The sequence below is a fragment of the Hordeum vulgare genome, chromosome 3H, assembly GCF_904849725.1.
Source record: "Hordeum vulgare subsp. vulgare chromosome 3H, MorexV3_pseudomolecules_assembly, whole genome shotgun sequence".
Lineage (NCBI taxonomy): Eukaryota > Viridiplantae > Streptophyta > Magnoliopsida > Poales > Poaceae > Hordeum > Hordeum vulgare.
In genome coordinates this window covers 68,167,983-68,178,298 of record NC_058520.1, presented here as the reverse complement: position 1 = coordinate 68,178,298, position 10,316 = coordinate 68,167,983, and the positions used below count along the sequence as shown (strand labels likewise).

Sequence of the window (10,316 nt, the reverse complement as noted above, 5' to 3'; positions counted from 1 at the left end):
ATTGGTGAGGTTTTGAGAGGAAAATCGCCACGAGGGTCAGAAACCCTACACTAGAAGGGGTTTGCTTAGCCCAATCCTCTCCGTTCCCCTTTAATCCCTTGTTATCCATGTGTTTCAAAACCCTCCTCGGAGGGACTAGTGGAAGCAAAGCTTTGGGGATTTGGAAGGATTGGGTGAAACATAGTGATTCACCCAATCTCCTGAAATCCCTTCCTCTCAAGACCTCTCCAATCCCGTTTAACCAAACGAGGCCTGACGGGGAAGAGGCGACGACGACGACGGGGTCCCACATGGGGGCAGCGAGGTCGTTTTCTCCGGTGAAAGAAAGGGAAAGGAGCCAGCCTGCCACCCAAGCCGGTCTGCTCTGCTCTCATCGGAGTGACCGTGGCGTGGCGTGGCGTGGCCCCAACACCAGACAGCGAGGTGACTGGCGGGAAAGGGGGCAAAAGGGCGAGCCGAAAACGACCTTCCATCCGAGCTTATCACCTCCAGCCAGCAAAGAGAGGAAAGGGGATTCAACAGCGGCAGCAGTATCAACATGGCCTTCAGCGCCACTAGTCCAGTCCACAACAATCATTCCTTCAACACAGTAGTACAATTATTTTGATAATACTGTACTGGTAGTCACCATGGCCGAAAACCCGGTGATCCGATCTCGACCAACCCAGGCCAGTCAGGTGTCACACGGCCCACACCCTGCTCTGGCCCCATTTTGAATGACCAGACCCATGATAAATCTGGCATCACAGTGCCATGGGGGTTACAGCATGTTCACTCCACCGATAAGGCTCAGGTATGCATCATACATCCAGATTGATATATGAACCAGCAAACCGGGGACCCATACCTGGACGGCCAGCCCCAGAACAAGGTGGACACATTTCTTGCAGCATAGCACAAACATGAACTTCATACAAAAACCATCACTTGGCACACAAAAAAAAACTCAGATTTACCAAGGCAAAGGCAAGCAACCACAGGTAACCTCGCAACGAGTGCGCGCAGACAGCAGAGAGCACCGAGCTCTGCAAGTTTGGTCTTATTCATCAACAGACGAACAAACAAACAGACAGACTATATATTTATATATATGTAGAGGTGTATATTTCAAGCTCCCAGCACTTTCACCATCACCATCTTTCTATACGTAGTAGTAGTAGTAGTAGTAGTAGAGAGTGCTACAGACGAGTAATGAAACCAACATCTTTTCACGACTCAAGAGCATCGGGCGACCGAAAGCGGTAAGCGAAGATAATAGCTGTACACGTTCCTATCTCCTCATCAGAGCAAAGCCTCCTCCTCCTTTCAGGCAGCACCATTCGTAAGGGCCACGCAGTGCACCTCACCGGGCAGCTCCGGGTGCTGTGAGCAACAGAAACGAGTTCAGCGAATCCGCATAGCTGATAGTGCAAGCATGGCGTGAGATGACAGCTGCGGAGCACGAAAATCGTGTCGAAAACAATCGACCATGTGCATACCTAGGTTCACGGCCTCGGAGTTCTTCATCAGGCGGACGCGTTGGCAGGCCTCCACAAACATCCTGCGTAAGCACCCACGGGTTAGCAAGTTAGGAACGTGTCGGCGTAACAAGTCAGGTGAGAACACTTCTCCTCGTCTTCGGTTTCGAGTGGTTCGTTGCGATCCAACCGAGATAAAAAAAAAAGTACTATCAAAGAAATCGAAGAGGGCCGCCAGACCGCCAAACTATCTAGAACCCACGCAAGGCAGTGATCACCCTTGCTAGATGGATCAAGAAACTATTGAAGGGTGCACGGTGAGTTATAGTGGAGAACAAAACTAGAAAGGAAACCTTATCCCTGGTAGCCTATCTTAACAAAGTTACGAAGCAGATTCTTTGGGTTAGGCATAGGCTGATGGATAGGCATCATGGTCTGCCCTGTTACTGGAAAGAAGCTGGACATCAAAGTTTTCTTATAATGTGCTAAGGTATATAGCATACAAATAGTTGTAATGCACTACCGAGGCGCAAGAACCAAGAAAGGACCCAACATCCAATTCTTATAAGACCCACAGGGTCAATTCCTCTGGATGCGACATGAGCTCAAAAACAGAGATGCAAGTAAATCAGGCAGAGTATATTCGTTTTCTTCGATTATCCATGCTCCACTAGGTGAATTCAGATTAACTTCAGGGGGAAAAGGGACAGCTTATGTTCACTTTAAAAATGGTATTCAGTTGGCTCCCAAATCACTTTGCTCAGGTCTGCCATATTCTTATACAAGCTACAATAACAAGATAAATGCAGACGGAATCAGAGAAGCAATTAATCTGTTCAAATCTCATGCTACAGGCCCACGCAATGCACTGTGTTAGTGCCAACAACCAACAACATCTCCTGGGGATCGAATTATTACGTATGAAAAATCAATCTCTTGCTCTGAACCGCAAACAAAGCAACCTTGGTGTTTCCTACCCAAATCGTAAAGCAAACAATTCATCACAACCATGTCCGTTGCAGATCTCAATCAAGCAAGCAATCTAATCTTAACAAAAATCACTTGTGAAAGTACTACGGGATTTGGTCAATTCACCCAGATCAAGGATAAGCACTTTGATCAGTCCTGACAAACAAATTAACCCAGTCCAAACAATCATGCAAGCACATAGTAGCAGAAATTAGCGTTAGGACACAAACTTTGCATAAGTAAGTAAGTAAAGAAACGAAACCATCAAGGTTAAAGGAGAGGACGATGGCGCAAGAAGCTCACTTCCAGGGGACGTCGCCGACGAGCATCCAATCGCCGTCCTTGTCCTCGTAGGTGGGCACGTACTCCGTCCCGTTCACCGCGTCCACCAGCTTCTTCTCGTCGTTGGCGAACTTCCCTGCGCACCCACACCCAGCACGTCGTCAGCTGAGAACAGAACATGAAGCCGGCAAGCATGAGCAGCGGCCGGAGGCGGGGAGGGGCCGAACTGAGGTACTCACTGATGGTGAAGTGGGAGCGGAACTTGTCCTGGAGCGCGCGGAGGAGCTGGTCGTAGCCGGCGTGGTCCCGCAGGTTCACCTTGCGCAGGTACGGCGCGCCGTCGACGGCCACCTTGACGAACTTGGCCGGCGCGGCCGCCGCCGCCCTGGTGGAACCGGCGGCGACGTTCTCGAGCGCATTCTTGCGGAACGACCTCACCGGCGGCCAGCCCACCACCCGCGCCCTGGCGAACCAAACGAACAACGGAAACCCCAGTCAGGTCAGTCAATCCCAACCCAACGAATTCCCGCGCGGTTCATCGCAAGCAAGAAAGCCTTTTTTTTACGGGGAACAGACAGACAAGGGAGGGGGAGGGACGGCGGCACGTACTTGGGGGCCGGCGGAGCCTCGGCGAGGAGGGAGGAGCGGTCGGCGAGGGAGCGGGAGGAGGAGGAGGAGGAGGCGCCGCGCTTGCGGTCGGGGTCGGCGGGGGAGGAGCCGGGAAGGCGCAGGGTGAGCGTGAGCGCGGTGTCCTCGAAGTCGAGCCCGGACACCGCGGAGGACTCCGTGGAGCTCCGCTCCGTCTCCGCCGACATGGCCGCCGGCCTCTCTTGAGCTCCGCGCGTGTCGGCGGTGTCGGCTGCGTCGTCTTCCTCGGCTGCTGCGGCTGGTGCTGCCTGTGGTCCAGCTTTGTGTTGTGCGGTCCGGGGCGGCGGCAGGTTGGTTATAGACAGAGGCGGGCGGGCGGGCGGGCGGCCACCGGTCACCGACGGTCAACGGTCACGGCGCCGAGCTTTACGCACCGACACAAGCCCTACGCCTTATTTCCACCTACGCCCCTGCTTCCATCCCTGGCTAGGGCTGCGGTGCAATGCTAGACAAGCACGAGGGGCAGAGCGCAAAAGAGGCAGGGGTCGGCCTTCCCGAAACGGAACGGATGGCACGGGGCGGGTGGGCCCGGGCTGCCGGTTGGGCGCCCTGCAGCGGCCCGCGGAACCGGCGAGCGGCGGGGCCGGGCGATGGGCAGCGGACGGCGCGGGAGGCCCGTCCAGGACGGAACTGCTGGGGGCGCGCGTCGTATCGATATCATGGGCGCACGCACGTACGGTTGCACCGTCGGCCTCAACCAACATGGATCCGTCCGTGCTGCCGGTGGGTCGCGCCCGATGGAACCAAATCTTGTGCGGGGGCTTTGTTCCCGGCTGACACGCCACCTTGTTCCGATTGGTTTTTGGCCAAGGGTCAAAAATGGTTCCGAGATTTTGTTTGGAGAAACACAACATGCGTTGTATCCTCTGTTCATAAATATACTCTCTCCGTTCATAAATAATTATAGCTAGAGAAAACTAAACTAAAAAAATCAACTATGATTATTTAAAAACGAAGAAAGTATAATTATTTTTAAAATATTTTGATATGAACTACATACAGATATATATAGATATATTTTAAAATATAGTTCCATTCATTTCATTTCATATGTAGTTTGGAATAGAATCTTCCGGAAAGAAAATTAAGAACAGAGGGAGTAGACGGATCACGAGATTGACAAAGTCATCAGGGACATCTAATCAAGTCAATCTGAGGAGTTGTTTATTTTTTTAAAGCTAAAAGAGAGACAACTTACTTTTTAAGACGCCCAAAAAGACTGACCCCTAATCAAGTAATCATTGATCGACATGGCAAACCAATTGATAATTGGAGGGTTGTTTATGGGTATAGCATGAGTACTTGGAGAGATAATTGATTTTCGAGAAGTTCTGGCCTAAAAATTACGGGCAAAAGGAACAAAACAAGGCTCAAGTGGGTGTCTCATTTATTTTTGACCGGATCGAGGAGATGGGACGAGCTTGAAGGAATATGTTGTATCCCCATGATGCAGAGGAAAATTTAGTCTACGTATTATGTCGTCTGAAGATGATGATTTTATTGCGTGGCATTTTGAGAAGAATTGTTTTTTAGTTAACAATGCGTACAACCTTGTGTTAAATCTCAAGGATGTCTTCGGGCAGTCTAGTGGTGTTGTGAATGGAAAAGGAGAGTGTGTATGGTATTATTCGGAAGATAATCCCCTCCCGACAAGATATTATTTTTTGCTTAATGTGTTGTATCCAATAGTTTAGCAGTCCAAGTTATAGAGCAACGCACCATCAAACTAATTCTGATATGTGCTCCAATTGTGGTGTCAAAGACGAAAGTGTTTTTCATACTCTCGTTATGTGCCTAAGGCTCGTGCGTTGCGTGTGCTATGAAAAATATTTGGGATATGTCGGGGGAGGAGCTATTTATATTTCGAGGACTAGATTTATTGCTTGTGTTGATGGAAAAGCTTCTCGCAGCTTGGCATTTGAAAACAATTTGATTTTGGGTAAGGGGAATGCATTTGTTTCTGCTTTTACTGCTTTTGTGGATACTTATTGGTTGTCCTTTACTTCTTGTCACTTTGTTGCGGAGACCAAGTCAAATCACAAAGGTAAGAGTTTAGCGACTAAGGCACACCTAATGTATCAGCCACAAAGAGCATTGTGCAATGGCAACCTTCCCCACCTAATTGTTTTCAGGTTAATGACGATGTTAGTTTTGTGGAGGGTTTGGGTTTCGCAAGTGTTGGGGTCATCTTGCAAGGAATTCTGTAGATGACGTCATCATCTCATCGTGAGATTTTACTGGACGATGTTCCCGTGTGGATAAAGGTGAGCTTAGGGCGGGCCTTGCTGGCCTGTATGTTGGTATCACCCTTCACTTGTCTATCATTTCAGACTGTGTGTTTGTGGCTTCCTTCCTGAAATAAATAAATATCTTACATGTATCCTCTTGATGATCTTAAGAATGAAGCATTGAATATTACAAAGCTTCTTCATAGCTTTAAGCTTTCGAAGATTAAACGTTAACCTAATATGGTGGCACACCAGATTGCTATATTTAGCTTTGCTAGTATAGATCGGATGGTTGCCTTTTTAATCGTTTTCCGCCATACGTGACGAGTAAGAAACAATTGTAAATCAACAAATTAATTAATACAAGTGGAGGTGTTTTCTTTTAAAAAAGACCGGGCCACGGCGAAATGGACAAGATGACCAAAGCATATATTTGAGGCACAAAATTAATACGAATAACCCATTTCGCTCATCCGATGGCTCATATTACTAGTGCTTTGTGAAAGCTAGGGTCCATTCGCTTTATATGATATTTTGAGGGGTAAAACACCTTGCAAATATTGTTATCATCAGGATTATAATTCTTTTCTAGGTTGTCTTAGGTTTTGGGGACGCTAATAAGACTATTTATATGGGGTAGAACACCTCACAAACGGGGTTTTCATGATTTCTATTGGTCTTACAGGATTTTCAAATAAAATAAATAGAAAAGGTGAAGGATTAAGATGTCTTCCCCACTCTGGTCATTAGAAATTTTACATGTCACTAATGCTAAGAACTCTTAGGAGTTAAACCATTTTTGTCACGATACTAACAAACCACGTCCATTCATATGAAACGAAAGTGATACATAAAAGATAATACGAGGCTCAGATCCCATGAGAATTTGTCAAAAATCCTAATGAACCCCTAAGATTGGAGAACAATTATGTATGTTTTGTTTTGCGGAAAATAAATCTTGTAAGTTTAATCATGAAGTCTGTGTGGTGCACACATTGAAAACATCATCAACATGAGATCAGTGAGTGTATATCGAGTGATTGACAAAAAAGACTACCACTTTAGGGGTTACCGTCTCACATGTTGAAATATATTGATTGCCCGCCTTCCTCTATCAGTTTGGACTTTTGGATGAGTTGGCTGGAGCATGAATTCAATATGGTATCTCAGCCAAGAGGTCTTGAGTTCAAGACCCTGCCAACGCAATATTAAAAATAAACGATTCTACGATTTACATCGATCCCACGTCTAAGAACTAAAATAACATAAAAGTGAGGGCGGGCCAAGGCAGAAGCCGAGGAGGCGGGCCAGGTTGACGTGCTCCTTGTCGGCGATGGTCGACACCTTCACCCGAAAATCCTTGTCGCCCAGCACTGGGGGCCTCATCGCTGATCTGCTCCATCGCCACGGGGTGTCGTCGTCGAGGACATCGCGGAAGACCATGCCTGAGGCGTCCCCCCCGACCACGCACCGGGAAGTCGCCTGTGGCCGCCAGAGCGTGCAACGAGAACTTGCGTGACGGTCGTGGAGAGGTAGGAGGGCTTGGAGAGGCGCAGAAAGTGGTTGTGGCTGGCCCGGCTCCTTGGTGTTCTCCGTGGTGCGAAGAGCTCATCACCGACTGCGGCATGGGGGGTGCTCGTGAGGTGTTTGTTGAAATGCCAAACAAAGAGAGATGAAAGGAGGAAGAAGTAGATTGATGCTGACATGCGGGCCCCACATGTAATAACGGTCAAAATATACTGAGTTGACTTTTCCACCACGTCATCCCTGACGGATGGGTCCCCCATATCATAAACGTGTTCAAATTATTTAAACCGATCATTTTTTGAAAGTTGTAGTTTTTAGCCGTAAAATTAGAAAAAGTTTTCAGTCAATTTTAGAAAAATGTTAGTTCTGTGAGACGGTAACCCCTAAAGTGATAATTCTTTGACAATCACTCGTGTATATCTGGTTAAACACGATTCAGGTCTTTTGTAATAGCATTTTTTATTGATTGTATTTCGCAAATTTGCAGAGCGCTTGCTGCCACGGCAGAACTAGACACTCTCTTCGCGTCCAAGAGAACTGATCCTTGGTAGAGTACGTGTTATTATACTTCTCAGATATCGTTTGGAAGAGGCAAACTGAGAGCAAATCTACGTTACATGCAATTTTCTTCAGCACGCAACATTTTCTTGCAGCCTTGCAGGCTCCGTGTTCCGACAAGTACTCACATCGTTTTTAAATATAAAACATTTTAAATATCTTAACAAAAACTAAATGTGAATACATATAAACATATTTTAAAATTATAAATTTATTTATTTTGTTTTGCATATTAAAAAAAATTAAAAGGTCCCACATCATCTACACACGGATCCTTCAAATCCTCTTTAAATTGTCGGGCAGGTCGTCCAGTCACTGATCGATTACGAAAAAACGATCCACACAAACCCTCAAATCCATCTCAAACGTGCGGACTCACAGACACTTTTTATATCCATCTTAAATATAAGAACAATATGAGATTTCGCGGACGCGTTCGGACACGCACGGTCAGTCTGCCACATACGACACATCCCACCTCGGACCATATTTTCTTTCTCTATTAATTCTTTTCTTCCTGTCTCTTCTTCTGCACCAATCATGTGCAAGTGTCCGAACATATAAGAAAAATATGAGAGGTGTGGCTCCGCGGATGAAAAAGTAAGGGTTCAAAACGAACACATCCGATTATTGATTAGACGTGTTCACGAACGTTTGAGGGGTCCGGTTTACAAGTTCCGGCTATAAATGTTCTTACATCTATTAGAAATGGAGGGAGTAATACATCGGCTCGGAACAAGAATGAGATTGCTGATTTTTCTCTATTAATAGCGGATAAATTTTTTGTTTTAACCTTTTGTGCTAATAAAATCATAAATTAATCTCATTTTCAAATAAACTTTTAATTTAATTTTTTTTATCATGTCAACATTCTTTGTCGTTCAGCTTACACGAAATACGTCAGAAAGCCCGACGTCTGGTTCATGACCGGATGGCCGTTGACCGGTTGATGTGGCAAAGGGTGAGCCAAGGACCAGACGCGGGATGCATGGCGTTTGTCCCTTTGCCACCTCAGCCAACCAAGAGGCTAGCGGGTCGTGAGTGTGTATAAGCTAGACGCCACGATGTTGACGTGACAAAAAAGGTGAGATACAAAATTTATTTACAAACGAGATCAATTTGAAAATTTGTTAGTACAAAGGTTAAAATAAAATAAAAATTGTCCATCAACAGTAAAGAAAAAGAAAAGGCAGGCGGTCGGCAGGGAGCGACCGGACGGAACTGAAAGATTTTCAGCCGCGTGCGTGCGAGGCAGAAAAAGGGAAAGGAAAAGAAAAAGACACGCGACGCAGGGTAGTGGTGGCTGGAGATCTGAACATGGTGTCGAGTTTAAGGCCGACAGGTTTTAGAGGACGCGCGGCGCACTGCACGCACACAGGAGTTGATTTGATTGTCGGATACGGCCGTGGCCTTTTGGGTATTCTAATCAGAAGCCGATTTGGTTGCATGTAAACAAAGTTGTAAGTTGATCACGCCAATATCGTTTCTTATATGAATCTATGAAGTATGTTTGTGTAGCTGGAGATTCTGCACCGAAAACCCTTTCGATTTGCTTCTGCCTTCTCCTCTGTTTCTTTGGCAGTCATTTGATCATGGACCATTTCACGGTCAGTTCAATTAGAAATGCATAGATGACAATAACGGCAAAACCTGCTATGAATACTTGAACGGCAGCCCAATTTCCCCACGACATGTGTATGCACGGGACGAGACTTTGGCATCGCACCACAAGAGATGATTTATTTTTAGAAAACACACTCATATATACATTCATTTTATAAATACACACGCATATATTATCCTATGAACTCCTTTAAGGTCAACTCCAACGCAAACTTTTAAATGATCCACCGCGTTCGTTTGAAGCAAAGCAGACAGATGAACCGGCCCAATATGCAATCCCATTTTTAAATTGTATTTGGTTTTTGTTTGGTTCGACCCATTCCACGTGCATAGTTGAGTTAGTTTTACTAGTCGTGAACCCGTGCGTGCGCACAAGCTAGTTGCAAAAATGTTATATTTAAACCCCATACCTTAGATAGTACTCCGTTCCTAAATATAAGATTTTTTAGATATTGCACTATGAACTACATACGGATGTACATAGACATATTTTAGAATGTAGATTCACTCATTTTGCTCCCTATGTAGTTTCCTAGTGTAATCTTTAAAAGGTCTTATATTTTAAAACGGAGGGAGTAGCATTGTGTAGTGTACATGTCCAAACAAAATGAGTTCTGTACATCGAGATAGGCATGACATACCGTAAAAACCTAAAAGATTTAATACACCAGGACTAATTCTTAAGAAAATGTATTTCCATGAATAAGTTCTGCCTACATATGTCTAACTGTGAACAAAATTGCACAAAAACTATACGTCTTAAGATATCATGCTGGCATATCTTTATATTGTCTCCCTTTCCATTTTATGAATAGGAGGAATTAGAAATTGAAAGAATCATTCCATGTATGGATGTGGTCAGGTTAAGCATTTGTTTGCCTCGTTAGAGAAAAAGCGGCGTGGCTGAATCTTAGAACCTTTTTATATACACAAACAATAAATAGTAGTTAATTTTACATCATGAATGCATGCCACGTTAGTGTACAAAACATAACCTATTTGTAGCATGGAGGGAGAATTGTAT

General features: G+C 45.5%; 1 protein-coding gene across 2 annotated transcripts; it reads right to left on the bottom strand.

Moving 5' to 3' along the window:
• Positions 1 to 864: 864 nt before the first annotated feature.
• LOC123442994 (auxin-responsive protein IAA1-like) lies at positions 865 to 3,645 on the bottom strand. 2 transcript variants are annotated; one of them, XM_045119202.1, is made up of 5 exons: positions 3,318 to 3,645; positions 2,948 to 3,171; positions 2,730 to 2,844; positions 1,479 to 1,540; positions 865 to 1,400 (listed from the first exon to the last, which is right to left on the bottom strand). In XM_045119202.1, the coding sequence occupies exons 1-5, from the start codon at positions 3,521 to 3,523 to the stop codon at positions 1,384 to 1,386; spliced, it is 624 nt and encodes a 207-aa protein (XP_044975137.1). In that variant the 5' UTR covers positions 3,524 to 3,645; the 3' UTR covers positions 865 to 1,383. The 2 variants fall into 2 exon arrangements, with proteins under 2 accessions (XP_044975137.1, XP_044975136.1); XM_045119201.1 differs by having other exon boundaries at positions 865 to 1,362; positions 3,318 to 3,644.
• Between the last annotated feature and the right edge of the window lie 6,671 nt (positions 3,646 to 10,316).